We start from the raw sequence: 20907 nt of genomic DNA, 5'->3' as shown, positions 1-20907 counted from the left end.
TTATTATTTCATGCCAATGTGTGTCATGTAATTCTCAAAATAATGTTATGTAACCAGATTCACTCAAACGGGTTCAATGGATTTGAATTTGGGAACAACCAAATCCACTCATCCAAACGCAATCTATACAAAATTCTTGTTGGAATCAATTTAGAAACATTTTTATACCTTTGAGCTGCTTCCAAATAATAAAATATTTTCATAGATAGACAATGAGCATCTCAATTAATATATCCATTTGAGCAAGGTGAAGAATTATCATCAAGCAGACAAAAAGTAAGAACTAGTGTTTCTTTTCCCATATAAATAAACAAAACTTGTTCTACAGAATTTTGAGGAATGTCATCAACATCAAACTCTTGCTCAGGCAAAATTATAGAATTTCAGCTAGCTGGATTTGTTACCAGAATGTTTTCAGGGAAGTACTAATTTGGGTTATCTGTCCAATCCCAAACGTCTATAACTGTTAAGAAGAAAGATCTAATGAACTAATGGCAAGCTAGACTACAATCTTTCGTTCGAAATCTACGGCTCCAACAGGGAATTCTTCTTTAAATTCCCGAGCATACCAAAAATTTTAGGCAAACCTAAACATAGCTCAGTGTGTTGGGTGCCCTAGAAACCAAAGAAACCAAGCTCACTAGCTTTCTCCTTTTCAAATGTCTCGAAATACTGATATATGATGGTCACTGCCAGCAGAATACCTGTTCCAGAACCAATTGCTCCCATAAGATCTGCCAGCACTGTCAGCGCACCAATACACATGCCACCAAAGGCGGCTGCAGTCGGTATGTATCGGTTCAGCTCTTTCTGTAGATTTGATTCCCGATGTCCAGGCATCACCATTTGTTGTTCCTGTAATTTTTCAAGAAACACGTAACGGTGAAGATGACTCCTGATGGTTAATTTCCTGCTACTCCCCCCATAATGTGATTTTATTTATTGATTGAGAGAGTAGCCTAATCTGTTTCCGACACTACAAAATGTTCTCATGCAGAGCTTACAAGCTACAACACTATGTTCAGATATAAGCATACCAAAAACAAATTATTGAAGAATGAGAATGTGATGCTATTTCAGTGCGACAGAGAGAATTTCAACATAAAAATAATTAACACTTCTTTCTAACTTTTGATTGTTTTCCTCACAAATCCTATTTCAGTCACAAATAAGATAGTTGTTCAGTTAGATTGGATATTAATAATTATTATTTTAATGAGGGGGATGAAAAGAAGCAACAACCAAGATAAGACTCTGGTCAAGTACAATCTGTATTAGTTATTTACCTTTATTTTAACTTCTAAATTTTCAAATTAAAAAATTGGTACATTTTAGTGTCAGAGTGTCATCACCTACAGGTATAGCTGATAACATAACTTTGTCATCGGTGAAGTTATCTGAAGAAGAAAACCCTACTAAAAAGGGGAGCCCACAAATATGACATAGGAGTTTCAGACATCACATAACTTCTTCAACCGTGGACCACGATACAATCTACCAAAACGAAAAATAGACTTTCCTTCCAAATCTAGACAAGTTTCTGATATTTCTACATGGTGGGTGTCAATCCCCTTGGCACTCTATTCACCATTTGCTATCAAATGCCATAGGCCACAATCAGATAGTCAATAATATTCTAATAGCAAATATGGACAATACCATCCTCCTTCAAAGAGACATGTTCTTGAATGTTCTTTCATTGCTCGAAAAGTAGAAAACCGAGATGTTCATTTCATCTTAATATTAAAAAGTTAAATACTATGAGAAAGATGGTATGTAACTTCCCACTTTGCAATCAACCATGACGTATCATTTGCTTTCCATAAAATGAATTCATTAAAGAGTCACAATTTCATGGATGCTTAAGGCCAATTACCTGAGATATGAATGACCAGTGATATAATGAATTAAGACTCAAATCAACAAATAGCGTATTAAAATACCTTCAGCTGTTTTGCCACGTCTTTAGCTGAGGATCCTGAAACCTCAATCCACGTTTTTGAGAACAAAGCACATGCTGACAGCATAAACACAACATAAAATAGTCCATGGAAAGGATGGGCCAATATTTCTGACAAGCTGCAAACTCAATTCATATCTAGACTGGGTAAGGGCTCAGCAAAAAAGGCTAAGCTACGCACACTGACAAAGATGTGCTGTTATTAAGGTAAAATGACAAGAAACAAATACAGACACTGAAAAGAGTTAAAATTACCTTGATGGTGCAGTAATGTAATAAGCAAGACCGCCAACAGGAATAGATTGCCCAGAGTACTCGGATTCCTTCCACTTCCCCAAAAGGTTCACTAGGAAATTTCCACTGTATTTCCTATAAAGCAACTGCAGAAATACAAGTTGTATCATTTCACCTCATTACTGAAGAACTAATAGATCTCTCTAGCTCACTGACACTCGAGATGATTAATACCTGCGAGATGAAGTAGAGATTGGAAACAAGTGCAGACTGCAAAATAATGGGCATGTTGGAAGTATAGAATAACTTAATTGGATATGATCCCTGTTGACCACGGGCATTCTTTGACCTCACAGGCAAAACCACACGGAAGCCTTGGAAGTAAATGACAATGAGGAATATTAAAACAGTCGCAAGCAAGTTTGTAACATTTGGAAGATTCTGCCGGTAGAATGCCTCGCGCAACGCACGAACCTTGTCTGTCCGTGTTATCAACAAATGGAATAAAGCAATAACAGCACCTTCAAACTCAGCTCCACGCCCACTATTAATTGTAGTTGGACTAAATGCTTTCCAGATGATGTTTTCGCTGTTAGAAGTGTAAGCTCTGAGTAACTACTGGTACTTACTATTATACAAAAACACCCGTGACCACAGGATAAATATGATAACAGTTGCTTACCAAATATTTGTTGCGATGAAGAGTGAAATACCAGAGCCCAGACCATATCCTTTCTGGAGAAGTTCATCCAAGCAAATAACAATAATGCCAGCAAAGCAAAGTTGCAGAATTATAAGGATGGCATTACCAACTCCAAGTTGGCTGACACTACCATACATTCCTGAGAGCACATATGCAACTGCCTCACCAACTGCTATCAAGATACCTAGTAACTTTTGTGCACCATTTCTGTCCAAGTAAGAAAAATCAATCATCATTTCCACGGAGTAATAAAATTAAACATGTGATAAGAGAAAACAGCTTTTCATTTACTGAAACATTATGAGATATTGAAGGAGGACAAAAATAAGAGATAAAGGGACACCACCTCAACATATGAAGGCATGAACCTGTTCTCCATAGGTAGACTTAAACACAAAAAGTTGGAACCAATTCAAAAGCTCCCCAATTTCTTAGATTAGAAAATGTGTTTGGTTGTTTAGCCAGAACCAAAATCTGGAAATTACGAGCTCTTGAGAAATGACCCTATTTCTTTCTTATTTTGAAGAGTTAAAGGATACCTTCAATCAATTCCAGCCAAAAATCAAATGATAGAACATCATTGAATCATTAAAAAGACATGCTAAGCCTTAATGTGCACTTACAAAAGGGCTCGATCCTCTCTCACATTATTATCAACTTCAATGATCTTTGAACCCGCTAAAAGTTGCATAACCAGCCCAGATGTCACTATTGGTGTGATTCCAAGCTCCATCACAGTGCCTCGGTTCGAGGCAAGAATAACACGCATCCAATAGAATGGATCTGCACCTGTTGTCGAGTGTATGCCATACAATGGCAGCTGGCTGCAGACCAGGAAAATAAAAAGAGAGATTACAGTATAGATAACCTTCTCTCTGAATGGAACTCTCCTGTCTGCACTCTGAACCTCAGGAAGAAACGAAAGAAAAGGCCGAACTAGATGTAGTACTCTAAATCCACCTCCCATTTTCTTGGATCAAACTAAATCAACCAACCTGCAATATCACATTTTAAAGCAATACGCTTTAGCAAACTGAACAAAGCACCATATAAATACAACCTTGGTTGACTAGAAATGTGATGCACACTAGTAGTTACAATTTGGCAATAAATCAATACTAGGTTTTAGCATCTGTCATCATCATGAATTCAGCAAGTGATGTTCAAATAGAAGTAATACTTCCAAACAAGAATATTCAAATATTACCCCCACTATACAATCCATGTTTACTATATTCACAATTTAGTCTAAATGGATCCACGGCACAAAGAGTTCTATGCGTAAAATAGTCAACATAACGATTCACAAGATTAAATCAAACATAAAGCAGGATTACACATATTTTGCTTTTATCCACAAACAAACAACACATATCTCGACAACAGCGAATATTAACCTAAATTACCAAAACGCCGATTAACAGAACTCAACTCACTAACACAGCAAAATGGATTCCCACTCAATTACAACACGAAAATAATCAATCGCACATCGTCAATAAATAAATGAACTCTGTAGATCCATGCTTCAGAATTATGATCTTCTTCCTTAAAACCTGACTTTTTCTCGTTTCTCTAACGACCCAAAAACAACTAACTGGAACCATATAATAGAATCATGGAGCAAAAACAGAAATTCGTGACAGAGACAAGAATTGTACGGACCAAAATCACCAAATTAAGGAGAAGACGAGGAAAATCGGAGCTTGTTGATAGACCTATTTGGAGGAGGTTTTCTATTTGTAACGGGGCTCTTTTTCCACTCAGGGCTCCTTTCCATGGGCTGAAATTTGGTGGATTGAGCCTCCGTTCTATCCTAACACAATATTACTCATGGGTGCTTAGTCTGATTTTTGCTTTATGTATTATGGCATGGATAACTTGATTCGGTCCAACCCACTTTTTGTTCAAGTGAGTGCTATGCCCTTAAAAGATTTAAGGTAAATTGCAATTCTCTGAAATTTGACATAATTATAAATATTTCGATAGTGTTAAAGATTGTCTAATAAATATATTTTAGAGAGTACTTGTAATTTTTCAAACAATGAAAGAGTATTTTTAATTTTAACAAATTTAAAAAAACCCCATTGTAATTTGCCCCAAGAATTATCTAATCGGGCCTATTAGAAAAAAGAAAAAATCGACATTTTTAGTCGTTGCTGCTAAAACTTAACGGAAGTAGTCATGTGCCAGGTACATGTTCGTTTGAAGGGAAATAGCCACGTGTCTCTGGTTGTTTTGGGTTTCAATAAACTGAACTTGTAATATTTTTTATCTGATTATAATTTAAAAACTAACTTATTATTTATATAACATCTTTTAATTATCTTCTGAAATTGAATTATCATTTGGTCGGGGAATATTTCAAACTATAATAAATCAAATTTTATTTTTTCAAAGAAAAAATATTAGCGCAATTTTATTTTTATATAAATAACAAATTAGTATTTAAATTTTAATTATTGGCCTTTGAAATAAAGCTTAACATATGTTTATTATTTTTTGTAAGTGAATAATTATTTGGCCTAAAAAACTTTAGTAAACTTTGACCACAAACTATAAAAATAATTTTTCTTTGTTAAAAAATAAAAATATTAGAAAAAATATTTTTATATAAATAATGAATTGTTTTTTAAATTATAATTACTTGTATTGAGATAAATCTTAACCTCCTTTTATTGTTCATTGAAACTGAATTATCATAATGTGATCTGGAAATATCTTAATAAACTTTGACCATAAACTATAACAAATAAAATTATATTTTTCATAATAAAAATATTAGAAAAAAATTATTTTAATATAAATAATAAATTAGTTTTTAAGTTTTAATTATTTGCATATGAGATAAACTTTGATATCTTTTTATTATTTTTTGAAATCAATTATTATAATTTTTGGTTTAAAAACATTTCAATAAATATTGCCCATAAATTATAATAAATAAAATTCATTTTTTTTTCAAAATAAAAGTATTGGAGAAAATTTATTATTATTATTATTATTATTCAAATAATGAATGATCAGTTTTTAAATGGTTGCAGCAGTTGGCAGCAATTAATTTTCCTCCAAAAATGGTTGCTGCGTGTATGGATGCATGTGATCTGTCTTTCCCTCCATTTCTGTTAACCAGCAGCTGCTTGCAAGAATTAGTGATGAGCATACTGAGAACAGATCAAAGGAGAAAAGGAAAAGGATTCATTGGGTTGGAGCATGCATGCATGCAGTTGTTTACATGCTCATAGACAAACTATGTAATGATGAAGGTCTAATGATCTAGTTAGTTTCCCAAATTGTTGGTCTACGGTTTAAGGAAAGTGACAAATCACATGACGATTCACTTACTATGCAACTGGTTTAGTTCGGCCAAATCTGGTTTCGGTAAGAATTTTTTGAGACTGGTCTGGACTACATGAAAGGCTAAAAGGTTTATAAGAACCAGTAACTTATAATGATCTTGAACCATGCATGATTTGTTGGAAATAACTTTTTAAATTTTGATCTTGATTAAAGTTTGACAAATTACATTGGTGAGAAGCCCCACATTCTGACAAGTTTTTGCTAAATTTAAGACTGTTTATCATTTTACAATCATGATTATTGAGGTCAGACATGATCTGTTTACTTTGCCCGGAAAAGAGATGCAGCATTGTTGATTTCTATAGCTGTAAAGGATTACAGTTCTATAATCTTGATTAACCTCGTCTAATGTTATACCAACAGAAAAAGTCTGCCCATTTTCAGACAAGATTTCATTCTTTAACCAGCACAATCATCCTTGTAAAACTTGAGCAAATTCGTATTGATATTGAACATGAACCTGGTGTTCCATTGTTGAAGCGCCCCGATAATGGTCTGTTTCCCTGGCAGCAGGGCTGTGCATGTAACTCCCAGGCTCTCGTCTTTAAAGTGCGTGTCTCCGCATTATAATCAGCCCCATCAAAATGAAAAGTCATCATTGGATAGTCATTAAAACCAGGCGTAAGCCTATAGCAAGGTTGCAAATTCCGGTGTATCCTGTCAATCTTTTTCAGTTTGCCTTTGAAGTAACGATGAAATGCTCGATTCACCTTATCATATGCTTTTCTAGTGAGCACGGTGCACTGGATGCCTGTTTCCTTGAAAACGCCTCCGTTTTAAGTGAAAACAGGCTTGGAGATAGTCCCAGTCTCTACCCATCAACGCTGATGTCTGTTAAGTTCAAGAAAAGTCTCGAAAAATCAGTGTGTATTAAAGGGGTGGTTTCTCTTCTTCCCATCACGGCCAGAAATGTCTTTGCTAATGTTAACTATCGCTGTTGTGCAAGCAGTAAGAAAATCGCCCTCTAGACTCTTTCCGCAGTTGGCCTAGTAGAGATATCGGTGATCTGTCCAATCCCAAGACCCCGAGAGATTGAGGGGTTGTTGGTTTGAGCAGCCAAAAACGATATCCGGCCTTTATTTTTCAGAGCCAAGTAAGTGACATGTATCGACTGAACCTTTTAATGTATATTTGTAGCCACTCGATCCATATCTGCACCAAACGCACTGTTTTATGATACATTTGCATATCTTTTTAGCACAAAGACGATGGTTACTTTTTGAAGGTCCCCGAGCTGAAGGGTTGATAAGCTGTTTGTGAACACTGAGTCCGAATGAACCCTCTACCGGTGTCAAGTAGCAGCTTCACCACATTGCCTGGAGTGCCGATCTTAACATGAATTCGATTTCATCAAAATTTGTCACTGAGTTCAGATGAAGCCCTGCCGTTTCTTGTGTACTTCTGTGGAACAATGTGATAAACCTAAGGAGGAAAAGAATTCTGGCATGAAAATTTTGCTCCCATCCCATTTTCTTGATGCAATGATGAACTTCAGATCATTTGTTTCTCCAGGTTTATAACACTCTCCATGCTCAATAGAACACTAAATACAGATGACAATGACTATACCAAACTATTTAATTGAGGAGTTGTCTCTTGTTGATGTGATGATCTTGATTATCTCCACTGATTGCAAGAATAAATGCTACCATTGCATGGGACATTACAGATCATTATTAAGGGTTAGAAATATTTATTAGCAACTGAGATTTGTGTTATCTTGAAACCAAAAGGAGAACTTATGATGAGAAGAATTGCAGTCTTCCTCATCTTATCAAAGTTCTGTTCGTTTCATATCATCTGATCATCCTCTGTCTTTTGAGCAATCCTCATTGACAAACTTCAGCGTATTCGTGTTTATGTCAAAAACGAATCTTGTATTCCACTGCTGCAGAGCTCCCAGTATCGATACCTCTCCTGGAATCAGCCCTATGCACAGAATCCCCGGCTGTGGGACAACGTACAGATTCGTTGTCACATAATCAGCCCCTTCAAGATGAAAAGTCATGCTGGCATAGCTTTTCAAAGTCGAATTTTGTTTATAACAAAGATCCAGGTGGAAAGCTTTCCCGTTCACCCGTTTAAGCCTAACGTTGTAGTAATTTGCAAATGCCTGAATCACCTTATCATAAGCTTGTTTCTTGATGACAGTCAACTGAGCTCCAGTGTCGATGAAAAAACCACCTTGTTCGTATGAAAATAGAACAGGAGAAAGTCCCACCCTCTTCTTATCTACACTTATGTCTTTCAAATCCAAGAACAAAGTGGGGTGATAAGGGTAGAGTATTTTAGTAGTTTTAGCGTCTCTCCCGACTTGTGGGATGTCGTTTCCAAACCTCAAGTAGCTGTCTCCATCATGCAGGCAGTAAGAGTATTGTCCCTGAACTTCATTCCTCACTTGGCTTATCAGGGAAACTGGAAATTTATCCAGGCCAAGAATCCCAGAGAATACAGGGGACCGGCTCGAGCAGCCAAAGATCATGTTGCTAAAAGTCCTCACTCCATTGTTCTTGACTGCCAAAGTGAATGAATCAGATGAAAGGACTGCATATACATGTTGTATCTTTCCACCGTTGAAGCCATAGCTCTGTCTACAAACACACATCCCATTTATGCATTTGCAGCTTTTCTTGCCACTTTGGCACACAGGATGTTCACAGGGCAATGTACTATACGTTCTAGATTTCTTGGGATTGAAATAGTATTTTGATTGCTGGCACTGCGTCCAAATAGGGCCGCTCCCGGTGTCCAGAAGCAGCGTCACCTCCGTGCCTGGACTTCCAATCCTGATCTTAACCGCATAGCGTAAAGCCTGGTTTCTCACTGGAATTTGTACCGCGTTGGCGTAGACAGTATCGTTTCCGGGGTGTCGGGAGAGTGCTGTTGCATTGGAGGAGATGACCATCATTTGAATCTTCTGTGTTTGAGTGAGATTTGGATGGTAGAAGGGTGAGTTGGGGGAGTCCCATGGGATGAGTTTGAGGCTGAAGCCTGTGGATTCAGGAGCAGCTTCCTGGAAAAATGTTAGCAGGAAGAGGATTTTGAGTGGGAAGGTTTTCAGACTGGGCAATGCCATCTCAGGGATAATGAGATGATGATCATACTCTTTCTTTCATTTTATAGACTCTCAATTATTGATTGGTAAAGGGATTGTGCATTCATTGAGAAATTCCAGTGTTATAGAATGGGAAACAGAAGAAGGTAAACTTATGCTTTGTTCCCATAGTACACAACGTTTACATTTTTAGTCATCTACTTTATGGGATGTTCAAAATGGACCGAGAATTGAAAAATCTCGATATATTTAGCCCTCTGTTTTACGGAATTTTCAAAATAATCACAAAATTAAAAAAGACACATTTTGTCCTCTGCTTTATGGGATTTATGAAACAAAATGTGTTGAGTTTTTTCAATTTTGAGACCGTTTTGAAGATTTATTAAAGCATAAGACTAAATGTGTCTAATTTTCCAATTTGGGTATCATTTTTTTAGAAATACCATAAAGTAGAGGACTGAAAATATTGAATTTTCTATCGTATAGGACTAAAAACATAATTTCGCTATTCAGAAAGGCATTGTAAGTTTTGAATTGGGTAAAGGGAAAATTGTTACTGAATCAGGATTGGCTGAATAAGGATTAACATAAGAAGTGGGAACTTGAGTTACCAAAATCTGTATCTGACATGAATTGATACTAGGGAAGTACATTTAATGTGTGTTGTATGATTTAAAATTTTATAAAATAAAATAAATAATTAATACGTATGACAAAGTAAATTAATATTAATGAAAAATTATTGAGAGAGCTAATTGATTATATAAATGGATATATTGTGAATACATAAAAATATTTAAAGGTAATTTTGTCAAGGTTTCATCTTTAATAAATAGCATTTGGATATTTTGCTATTTATTATCATCTCTTTCGGATGCCAACTATTAGTCCTTTTATTTTATTATTAGTGATAAATATTTAATTATTATTTAAAAAAAGAATAATTTTATTTACACTTTCTCACCTATTATTTTTTTATACAAATTATTTATACTTTTTCAAAAATTATAAAAATAATCGCTGATAGCCTTTGAAATCCCAAAATACCTATGTTGAGTTGGCAGAATTTTAATTTAATTTTTAATGGTAGAAATATCCCAGGGGTGTTTTGTAATTATCAAAAGGTAGAGGAGGTGTCAAAATGATATTTATGGGGATGAATAATATGGTCGCGTATATTTTTTTTATTATTTATATTATTTTTAATTTAAGTTTAAATTATTTAATTATATATTAATAAGAATTAGTTACTAGCTTATAAATTTAAATTAAAAAATTATCACACTTGTATAAATTACTTTAATTTCTCAAAATTAAAAGATTTTTTATTTATTTATTAATTACTTTAAATTCTCAAAATTAAAAGATTTTTTATTTATATTTATAACTAAATTTTATTAAAATTAATAAATTATATATATGTATATATATTTATACAATATAAATATATAAATGTATATAATTAGACATATTTATATGTATATCTATATATTTATACATACACATTTTGATGGTCAACAATGGCGGAGGGTGAAAGGCTGGGCGCAAGTGGGGTGAGGCCGTGGAAATGAGGGCACGAGTAGGAATTGAGGGTGTACAGGGCGATAGATTGGAAAGAAGGAATAATTTTTAAAAAAAATAATTTAATAATTTAAAATATTTTTTAATAAAAAATTATTTATTATACTAATTATAATATAATTTATATAAATTGCTTAAATTATTTTGAATTATAATTTATTAATTTTAATAAAATTTAATTATAAATAAAAATAGAGGATTAATAATTTTTTAATTTTTATAATTTTAAACATTTAAAAGAGTGTGATAATATAAAATAGATTTAAGGTGGGAAACAGATTTAAAAATTTATAAATCAGAGACAACTTAAAATATTTTCTAATAAATAAATTATTTATTTTATTAATTCTAATATAATTTATATAAACTACATAAATTATTTTGAATTATAATTTATTAATTTTAATAAAATTTAGTTATAAATAAAAATAAAAATAAATATTTCAATTTTTAAAAATTTAAAAATAATCCATACAAGTGTAATAATTTTTTAATTTAAATTTATAAGTCAGTAATTAAGTTTTATTAATATATTAATTAAATAGTTTAATATTTTAATTTTTAGATGTGTAAATTTATATCAGATTCAATTAAAATAAGTTAATAAAATAATTAAAATTAAAATTAGTACAAATAATAAAATTATATACGGGATCATATTATTCATCTCCATAAATATTATTTTGACATCCTTTCTATCTTTTGGTGATTGAAAAACACTCCTAAGGGCTTTTTTGTTATAGAAAAATTAAATTAAAGTTTGACAAAGTTAATAGAGGAATTTTGAGATTTTAAAGACTGTCAGGGGTGGTTCCTATAATTTTTAAAAAGATAGGGTGGTTTGTGTAAAAGAGCAATAGGTGAGAGGGTGTAAACTTAATTATCGTTACTAAAATTATCAGTACTCTTCTTATTTTAACGACCGTCTGACAATCAGCCTAATTCATTAATCTTTGTTAAGTTTTCATCTATTTTTATTATAAAGTGACTAAAATATTTTTATAGATTTATGAATTATAATTATATTTATTTTTTAAAAAAATTATGGACTAAGTCGCCTTTTGATGGAATTCAGGATTGAGTTTTTTTGTCTTGGTAATTACTGTGCGTCTCTCGAGATTTGGGAATTCAGAATTTGGAATGAGTATAGGCATTTATGTATAATAATTCGCTTAAATTACAATCACCTTCACTAAAATTTGAATATTTCTTATTTGTTTAAATAATTATAAATATCCCCTCAAATTTAATAAAATTATGTAATTCTTAGATGGATCATAGAAGTATAAAATTATTAATTTTGCTCCTACTTTAATTTTTGTGTTTTTTACAAAAAAATAAAAAATTTGTAAGAATAATTGGATGGGATAGACAAGAAATTTTTAAAATTATAAAGAAAAAATCCACTTAGTCCACAAAAAAAAAAAGATAAATTAAGTTACATTTTTAAACCATAAGGACAATTTAGTTGATTTACTATGTAAAATGGATCGAAACTAACGAATTAAACTAATTGTTAAACAACAATCAAAATTAGGAAGATATTGATAATTTTCCAGATAAAAAGATTTTTACAATTATACTAAAACTCAGGAGTATTATTGTAATTTAGCCTAATAATTATTCCAAATCACATAAATGAAAAGCCTCATATCAACTGTCAAGCAGTCTGTCTGCTGACAAATTTGTTAGCTAAGAAACAATCAACAAATGTCTTGTTTCAAATATTACTCTGTTCAGTCTAATTAAATTTTGAAGATTACACATAACATTCAGTGATCCAGCCAATACAAAGAAAGAAAAGTGGCAAGTGCTTATATTAAGTGGTAGAAACCAGATTCATTCAATATATCTTAAGGTCGAAATTATGAATTTAAATTCCACCTCACTTTATGATTTATTATAATTCATTTATCATTGTTAGTCATATTGATATATTCATTGAATTGAACTATGGTTCAGTATATCAAAATAAATTATTATAATTCATTTACAGTTATAGTAAAAAAAAAACCCACCAGATTTAATTTCTTTCAAATAGAAGCAAGTTAACAATTAATTAAAGACTCGTTTGCATAGAAACAGTTAATAGCGCACAATCTGTTGTGCTATTCTATACTGTCCTTGTCCTTGAATACACACCCTTTCCAATTTCGATTTTCTTTATTCTGCTGAGAATGAAGTTTATACTGAGATGATAAATGTAAACCGTTTTCTTGGTTCCAAGTTTAAGGGCCACATGCAAATATCTTCAATGCTCATTTTTTAGCACCAAAATCAAACTATTGTAAGCATCTTGATTTTACAGCCAACGGCAAGGATACATCAATATGTACATGCGGACGATACGCCTAGCTGAAAATGTAAACCTCATCAAATCCCCTCCTGCAAATATGCCAATCATGTGGTTATAAGTTACTTAAGCATGTGGTCTGGTAAAACCTCGACTGAAAATGGAGAAAAGACCGCAAGCAGAAAGAGGGAGAAAAGAGTTTACCCGGCCTTTCCACAATAAGTGGGACTGTAATTATATATGAGGTTATCGAGCACTTTCTTGGCAGGTGGCCTGTTGATAGACATCCGAGCCTCCCTGGGGATAAGATTTGAAAGGATAGAAGAAAGTAGTTAACATGTTGACAGATTGCATCGATCAATACACAGATAATCTGTAGATGCTAACAAACCCGCACATACATACAAGCACAGGACAAGTTTTCAGTAGGATTAACTAATTGAAATGAATGAGTATTCTTGATCAAGGGAATGGCTTCTTTGAAATTAATAAATTCTCTCTTTTGAGGATAGGGGCAAGAGTACAACTATGTCCTTATTTTAAAACTAGTATTGGTTTTAATACATAACACAATAGAACAGATCAATGTTGAGTTGTCTATGAACATGTAATCTTGTGGGAATTAAGAAGTGAACTCAAGATTAAGTAGTTTTAGAGCCTCAATGTCTGACCACGGAACTTCAAAGCATCCTTATGGTCAACAACCTAACGTTGAAAAATACTATAAGCAGCTAGAACTTTGACAAACTCGCTTATTTCACAGAATGCCAAACATCCGGTGCACCAAAATTGACTAAAATATTACCTTATAAAAAAGTTGGCAACATGTTGAGTGACTTGAATTGCATCTTCTGAGTGTGGAATCCTTGATAAGCCCCACTCGAAAGCATTTTTCTGGAGCAGACATGTCAAAATTTCACATTCCCAACCAGAAATGTAACTGCTTTAACAGTATATGTTTGTTTGATTGGTCTATTCAGAGCCATGAGGAAAATGTGTTATCTAGATTCTAGTGACAAAAGCATTCTCCAAGCAACGACATGCATCCTCGCACCAAAAATTGACATATAAACAAGGCAATAAAACCACTTATGCATGTCTAAACAATGGCCAGTATCGGGTTACACATGGAATTAGCCCAATGCAGTCGAGACCATCTATGCAAGTCTAGACTGACCAGTATGGGTATTATATAGCATAGGAGAAGGCTTCTAATGTTCTTATAAAAAATTAACAGTATGCAGGTATATTATTTCCAACATCTAAAATTTTAGATGCAAACCATCCTAAATTGTTAGGATTGAAAAACAAGACTGAACAAGTAAGCTTTGAATCATTGACAGTGTTAGAAATATGTATACTGTGTAAATATTATCATCATTGTCACGATTTTATGATCCACTTAAGAAATTGCCACCTTGCATGTAAAATTTATTTCTGCCTCCTTCTAGAACTCTGCAAAATATACCTACTCCCAAGATTCAGTCAACCATGAGCTTCGGAGTCCTCATAGATGATCCTTCACCCACCAAATTTATAGGTATCTAAATCAAGATAGAAAGAGGCTAGCCACCGCAGATTCATTCTGATTCTTGGACTGGACTCTCATTGGGGCTACCAGTTCTTGATCTTAAACCCAGCTCATAATCTTTTATGAGCTGCCTAGAAACTTGAGATGCCCTGGAGAAAGGGCCCTGCAATCCTTTGTCTGAATTTTTTACAACTATGGACGCTTCAAACATGATCGAAGCTATTACAGTTAGACCAATTTTTTCACCGTTCTAACCTCCATAATGAAATGAACAACTAGATTAGCTCAATCTCAGTGCCTCTAGATGATTGTGCAGAAAGAAAATCTAGCAATCCGTACCACAGAGAGTGCTTTCTTGCTATCATGAATTGCTTCATTGTACAACTTTTTCCAACTATTTCCCCGTTACCCAAAAAACCTGTGGCTCATCATATGCCGTCACTTATTGAAATTTCGCAGCAAATGTCCAGATGTCCTTACACTCAGTTCGCAAACCAGAATCACAAATCATTTCACTAGTATTTTGATATATACATAAAGAATGACGTATTACACTCTTCCAACTAAGGAACTGCTGCTGCTGCTTCATAAACACCTCCTTCCTTGTATAGGAGACCAATTGTGAGACTCAGGTCAACAAAACCTCTTCATGTTCCTTCAAGACACTATTTCTTACTGTTTAGATATACACCAGCAGTTCTACGAATGGTAATTGATACTTTTAAACCAAAACTAGTAACAGTTTCATCCTACTGAACCCCCTCTTCCCTGCAGCCCAGAGAATAGACTTAAAAGATCCATGTTTGAAAAATCTTAGGAATTGTTTCAAAGAGAGAAAGTATGTACAAATAATAATTTATATTCTCCATCAAAATGCAAGGATGTAATACAGTAAGTTCAGTGAATTATTTGAAAGGGAAGATTTTGGAGTCAGCTTGCAACATGGTATACTGTCTAGCCTATTAAATAACCTAAAGCAAACAGATTTGGACCTTCTCCATAGAGGAAAAGAAAAAAGATGTTCACGCAATAAGAAAATACCTCTGGGTGCCACTGAACAGCAGTCACGGGGTATCTGCAGGCCTGAACCGTTGAAACATAGACCTGATACAAATTGATCACCGAGGTAATTAGAAAGACTCTAACATGAACAAATATACTGGAAACAAAGTTAAGAAAGTACTGAAGTTAAGATAAAGTACCATGGGGGTGGTTTCTTAGGTACCTTGTCATCTTCATCTACACTAGTTGTTAAGATCTTGAAGAAACTGCATAGACTCTTATTCTTTTGGAACTTTTCAGGTGATATCCCATACTGTCACAGAGAGGAATGAAATCGTTATACAAAGAAATGATATATTACATAATGATTAGCCGACTAGATCTTTTTGCCGATAGTGCTGGTTTGTCATGAACTGACAACACCAAATGTTGTATGATCCTTAGTTAAAAGATACAAACACAGTTTGCATATATGCAGAATTTATATTATAGAGGAATCTTAAGACATATATAAAAAACAATCAACTGACTAAAACCACAAACTTAATTAGCCTAAAACCAAATTAGTGCCCACTTATATCTTCTTTTCTGTATCATTTTCTGGTTACCAGTCCCAGCAAACACTCAGCAACTCGCAAGCCTTTGGAGAAAAGAGGGGATACGTTGACCAACTTAGATTATTACTCAAAAAAGTCAGTAAGAAACTCCAAGCAAAAAGTTAAGGACTTCAACATAGAAATCTATAAAAAGCTTGATGCTAAGAAGAGTAGTAAACTGGATTTAATGACGGATGATCTTTTTGTGGAGAGACCAAAGACTATATAGTCTCTCAGTATTTGTTTTCTACTCGGTTTGCAGCAAAGAGCAGGAAAAAGGAAAGAAGGTCCAAAGTTGAAAACAACAAAGAAGAATTGAAAAATAGCTGCTCTGCCACCTTAAAAAATTCAGAAACTGTTCATATGTTCACAAACCAATATTTAAGCCAACAATCTGAAGGCTGCCAGGTTGATGGGCATTACAATGCAAGGTCTAGAAGTTGCTGTTCAGATCATTCGGCACCTTACTCCCCATGCATAGCCATGTAATTTACATCCAGGAAGATAGGTGCACACTTACAAAATTATCACACATAACAACACAGGCAAAAGCACTTACCCGATGATTCTGCATCACAAGGCATTCTGTATTCAGCTTCTTTAGCAAAATCGGAGGGAACCTGGAAAGGAAATTAATACATATTTGGTACACACACCAAAACAGAAGTCATAAGACAAAAGAATGTCTGGAGGTGGTAGGGTTCGCAGCATGTTAAACAAATGTCCACCTTCCAAGACAGAGCATGTGGGAATGGGGTACTGGTATCTTGGAACATATAATCGACAATGATCAAGTAAATGTAAAACTGAATCAGATGCATGCTTATGTGGTTTAACGATTCTCATAAAAACAATATTGAGAGGAAGAATTAAAGGGTAAACAAGCATAGAATTTCATAGCACATCCTATCCTCTTACAACTACTGAACAAATTTGATTCACATGAGACAAACTGTTCAATAGGAGGTAATGGAATTACAGTTGTCAGTCTTCGTTGATCTTGTCATGTTATTGGATCAGAATGAAGCAGAAGCAGTCCACACAGAAATAGAGTATAATATCTGATATTGACTCTTGGAATGGGAAGGACTTGGAATGGGAAGGACAGTGACCTTGCCATAATTTAAGCATTAAGGAAAGGCACAGCAAAACTGCAAAATGAGAACTTGTAAGAAGCAGGTCGCCGGAAACTCCTATAGAAATGTTGATATCAAACTTTATTTGTGAACTATAGACTGAAAAGGTGAAACAGACTGCAAGAGGCTTCTGTTATCAATCAAAACCACTAGTATCTTTTGGACTACAGTTCACTAAAACGTCAACTTTAGTCAGACAACCAATCTCACCATGATACCCCTAAAGATTGAAGTTCTAATTTGGTGTCAGTACGTTAAGAACCCAAACACTGTTACCTTTTGATGAAAATGATCAATATTAGGGCATTAACAACAATATTAAGATTCAAGATCGTTTGATAAGAATTTTACCAACTTCTTGGCAACTACTGCGCACCAAAGAGACTAAAATGAAGTAATTGACATGTCAGAGTCTATATGAGCATCCACTCTTCATGGAAGTTTAACATCTCAAAAGCATTATCCAAATGAACTAAGAAATCATTGTCACACTACAGTTGAAATTACTTCATCCCAACAAATTGTAAACTTAATTGTCAAACTTACTGCTTATTACCTTTGAAATACAGTTCCATTAATATCTATGTTTTCCACGAATTGCAATGTCGAAGCTTGATCTGCTGCACTAAATTGCTCCAGGATGTTGTTGTCCTGATACCAGCATAGAGAATAGATATATTAGATAGATCAATACGTTATACGTGGAACCTAAGAAAGCAACCTACGGTTGAAAGAACTAGAATGATAACTAGAAACTACAGCATAGTCTACTAGAAGCTCAAGGCGACCGCAGTCTATAAGAAATGAACTTCATGACAGGAAGGCTATAATTGTAAGCCAAAAATGGAATGTTCTTCAAACATCCAAAGAAGAAATTTAATCCACAGTAGTGGCCAATTCATAATAATCCTTTAATAAGTCTCATAAAGCAGGAGACAGAGAGAGAATAGACCCTGTTCAATTACTTAATTTACATTAAAACCATCTGGTTCTTCCACCTAATCCAAAGATTTTATTGTATAAGATAAGCACAGATCTCAATGCATGTCAAAAAAGACAAAAAGAGATCAGGAATTAAATTTTGCAACTCAGTTTGAAAAGTGAAAATTTTCCAGTACTTTGTCTTTCTCCATCAGTTTTCCCTCTTCTCGTTTGGTAGGAACAGGACTTACTTGGGGTGGGGGGAAAGCATGCTCTCAAGAAAAGTTACTATATCTATGCACGTTTCTGGACAGCTTACCTCACTGACGATCATTGTTAACAGTTCAAAACCCAAGCATATGGCAAGCAAAGGGAAATGGTCTCCAGCATCATTCTTCCTCAGGATGTTCTACACAAAACACATATCCAATGTTGAACTCTACATGATATGACATTGCTTTAAAATGTATATGGTTATACCATCCACCAGCGAAATGTAACTTGTTTGCCTATGTTTTCATTTTCATTTTTCATTTTTCAGTGGAAAATGTGTATTTTTAATTTTATATAGGTTTTCATATGAAAATGAGAATGTTTGTATTAGTTAATGAGATTGTGCTTTTTATTGTTAGTGGTGTCAAATCATACCTTTTTTATTGTTAGTGGTATCAAATCAAAAGTTAGTTATGTCATGTCAAAGTATTATGAAAAAAGTATATTATCAGTTTATAAGATTAATGACTGAACATATTATATATAAGTATGTATATAAAAAATTAATGATTGAGATGTGAATGATAGAAAAACATTTCACATGAGAATACACATAAACAAATATGTTTTAACTTTAATTACAGTTTTGTGAAACTGAACACTAAAAATAAAAACATAAACAAACAAGATGGCTTTTTATACAGTATGCAATATGCGAGTCAATAAAATTACGGGGCCACTGACCGAGAACATAACCAAAAAATGTCTTTCATTTTCAACTTTCAGATTATTTGCAACAAAATGATTCTCTATACTGATAAAAGAATGCACATATACAGCAGAACCACCAGTTCAATCATACTTCCAGTGCAATATTGATAAGAAACATACTCTAAAATCCTTTTAAGTTTTTAACTTTGAAGAATCAAACTGTATAAAGCTGGCCTTCTTAACAACTTCAGCATCAACTGGAAATCACAAATATCATGATAAGGTAAGACGCCAAAAAGATAGGTTTTTAATTGTTTCATTTTCATTTACATGGCGTCCAGGAGGGATGATATACGTCTATATCAATCTTCAGATGGTCATGTACCTTAAAAATAGACTCAACAACCTCAAAGTAGAGACCACTTTTCGCCCACCCTCCTGTGAAGATCACTCCATTAACCAAATTGAGTTTCTGCAAGACAAATTTTAAGAAATTAACATGGCAATTTGTGGGGACATGAGTTCAAGACTACTTTAAAAGATAATAACTTAGTTAGCAGCAGTAATTTATTAATGCATCATTATTGAAACAATTTAAAAGATGGCGTGTAGCAAAACTTCATTAATACCAAATGGGATCACCTTTTACACATGGAACAGGAACAACTTTGAGGACAAAGGCTATCCTCATTCCCGCAGAATCAACACATTTCAACTGAAGATGTGGTGATAAGACAATGCTGAGAAGCACCAACAGATAAAAGGTAGAAGGGCAGTTTAAATATATGAAGTTAAGCAGAAAGCCAGCAACTATCAGATGAGCTCTACCACAAAAGCAAACTTAATATATCCAGGCCATGAACATATACGCCTTAACTTTAGAAGTAAAATCTAAGGACGAGACGCAGATGAGTATAATCCCCTTTCAAACTGTCCTCAATCCTAAGAAAGAGAATAGTCCACAAGCTTAGTCCTTATTATCTTTATACACCGTACGGTCAACACGATCAAGAAGCGCAAGTTGCAATATATAACTCAAATGAGCAGAGGCATAGACAGAAAGAAATTAGCAAAGTTGCAGGATCCAGAAAGGAGTGGTGGATTACTTCGTTAAGAATCTGCGGCGGTTCATTGTAGATAAGCGGAATAACCCTAGCTCCAGCAGACTCAACAAACTTCACATAAGAAGCAGCGATATACGAAGCATTAGTATCGTTATTGAGACGACCAGAGGCGCCATCCCCCGGGTGGCTAAGGATCCCGATAACCGGCCGAAAGTTGAGATTGGGGTCCCCGGAGGGGCACCGCGGAACCGTAGCGTAAGCATCCGTCACACTCGGCAAGAGAAGCTGTGACGCAGTAGACTGAGCGTTGGCGGAGGAGCTCAACTCCTTGGAAAGAGCGATGAGGAGGGGAATCCAGAGATAATTCAGCATGTTGGAAGAGGAAGCAGCAGCAGCGCCGGCGATGGAGGAGAGGGGAATCGGCGGGAGAGACGAGGAGGAGGAAGAAGTGGAAGCGGGAGAGTTAGTGGCGGTGGAGGAGGCAGACGGAGACGGAGGAGGAGGCGGAGCCATGGGCGGTGGTGGAGAGAAGTAGTAGAAATGTTGA

General features: G+C 34.3%; 3 protein-coding genes across 5 annotated transcripts; all 3 read right to left on the bottom strand.

Moving 5' to 3' along the window:
* Window positions 273–4717, bottom strand: LOC105176927 (protein transport protein Sec61 subunit alpha-like). Of its 2 annotated transcripts, none has more exons than XM_011099902.2 (7): window positions 4563–4717; window positions 3521–3892; window positions 2877–3104; window positions 2429–2783; window positions 2216–2340; window positions 1944–2079; window positions 273–855 (listed from the first exon to the last, which is right to left on the bottom strand). In XM_011099902.2, exons 2-7 carry the CDS (start codon window positions 3862–3864, stop codon window positions 616–618), a joined length of 1428 nt encoding a protein of 475 aa, XP_011098204.1. In that variant the 5' UTR covers window positions 3865–3892; window positions 4563–4717; the 3' UTR covers window positions 273–615. The 2 variants fall into 2 exon arrangements, with proteins under 2 accessions (XP_011098204.1, XP_011098206.1); XM_011099904.2 differs by lacking the exon at window positions 4563–4717 and adding an exon at window positions 4389–4504.
* On the bottom strand, window positions 8062–9333 carry LOC105177078 (aspartic proteinase CDR1-like). The gene has a single exon (XM_011100101.1). The coding sequence runs from the start codon at window positions 9331–9333 to the stop codon at window positions 8062–8064; it is 1272 nt and encodes a 423-aa protein (XP_011098403.1).
* Window positions 13041–20907, bottom strand: LOC105176926 (gamma-glutamyl hydrolase 2). 2 transcript variants are annotated; one of them, XM_011099901.2, is made up of 10 exons: window positions 20403–20907; window positions 19682–19768; window positions 18692–18781; window positions 18008–18102; window positions 16875–16935; window positions 15943–16032; window positions 15759–15821; window positions 13992–14080; window positions 13391–13483; window positions 13041–13278 (listed from the first exon to the last, which is right to left on the bottom strand). In XM_011099901.2, the coding sequence occupies exons 1-10, from the start codon at window positions 20871–20873 to the stop codon at window positions 13245–13247; spliced, it is 1173 nt and encodes a 390-aa protein (XP_011098203.1). In that variant the 5' UTR covers window positions 20874–20907; the 3' UTR covers window positions 13041–13244. The 2 variants fall into 2 exon arrangements, with proteins under 2 accessions (XP_011098203.1, XP_020554522.1); XM_020698863.1 differs by lacking the exons at window positions 13041–13278; window positions 13391–13483; window positions 13992–14080 and having other exon boundaries at window positions 15920–16032.

This window comes from Sesamum indicum, linkage group LG14 (genome assembly GCF_000512975.1).
Source record: "Sesamum indicum cultivar Zhongzhi No. 13 linkage group LG14, S_indicum_v1.0, whole genome shotgun sequence".
NCBI classification, from domain to species: Eukaryota; Viridiplantae; Streptophyta; class Magnoliopsida; order Lamiales; family Pedaliaceae; genus Sesamum; species Sesamum indicum.
This window is presented reverse-complemented; position numbering and strand designations above follow the sequence as displayed.

Bases quoted from the DNA above. Each gene is read 5' to 3' on its own strand.
- LOC105176927 (XM_011099902.2), bottom strand. From the start codon at position 3,864: ATGGGAGGTGGATTTAGAGTACTACATCTAGTTCGGCCTTTTCTTTCG. The intron at 2,784-2,876 runs GTAAGCAACTGT...CACTTCTAACAG, and splicing joins TTCATCGCAACAAATATTTG to CGAAAACATCATCTGGAAAG. The intron at 2,080-2,215 runs GTAATTTTAACT...TTGAGTTTGCAG, and splicing joins TACATTACTGCACCATCAAG to CTTGTCAGAAATATTGGCCC.
- LOC105177078 (XM_011100101.1), bottom strand. From the start codon at position 9,333: ATGGCATTGCCCAGTCTGAAAACCTTCCCACTCAAAATCCTCTTCCTG.
- LOC105176926 (XM_011099901.2), bottom strand. From the start codon at position 20,873: ATGGCTCCGCCTCCTCCTCCGTCTCCGTCTGCCTCCTCCACCGCCACT. The intron at 18,103-18,691 runs GTAAGCTGTCCA...TGCTGGTATCAG, and splicing joins TAACAATGATCGTCAGTGAG to GACAACAACATCCTGGAGCA. The intron at 14,081-15,758 runs GTATTTTCTTAT...TGTCTGCTCCAG, and splicing joins CTGTTCAGTGGCACCCAGAG to AAAAATGCTTTCGAGTGGGG.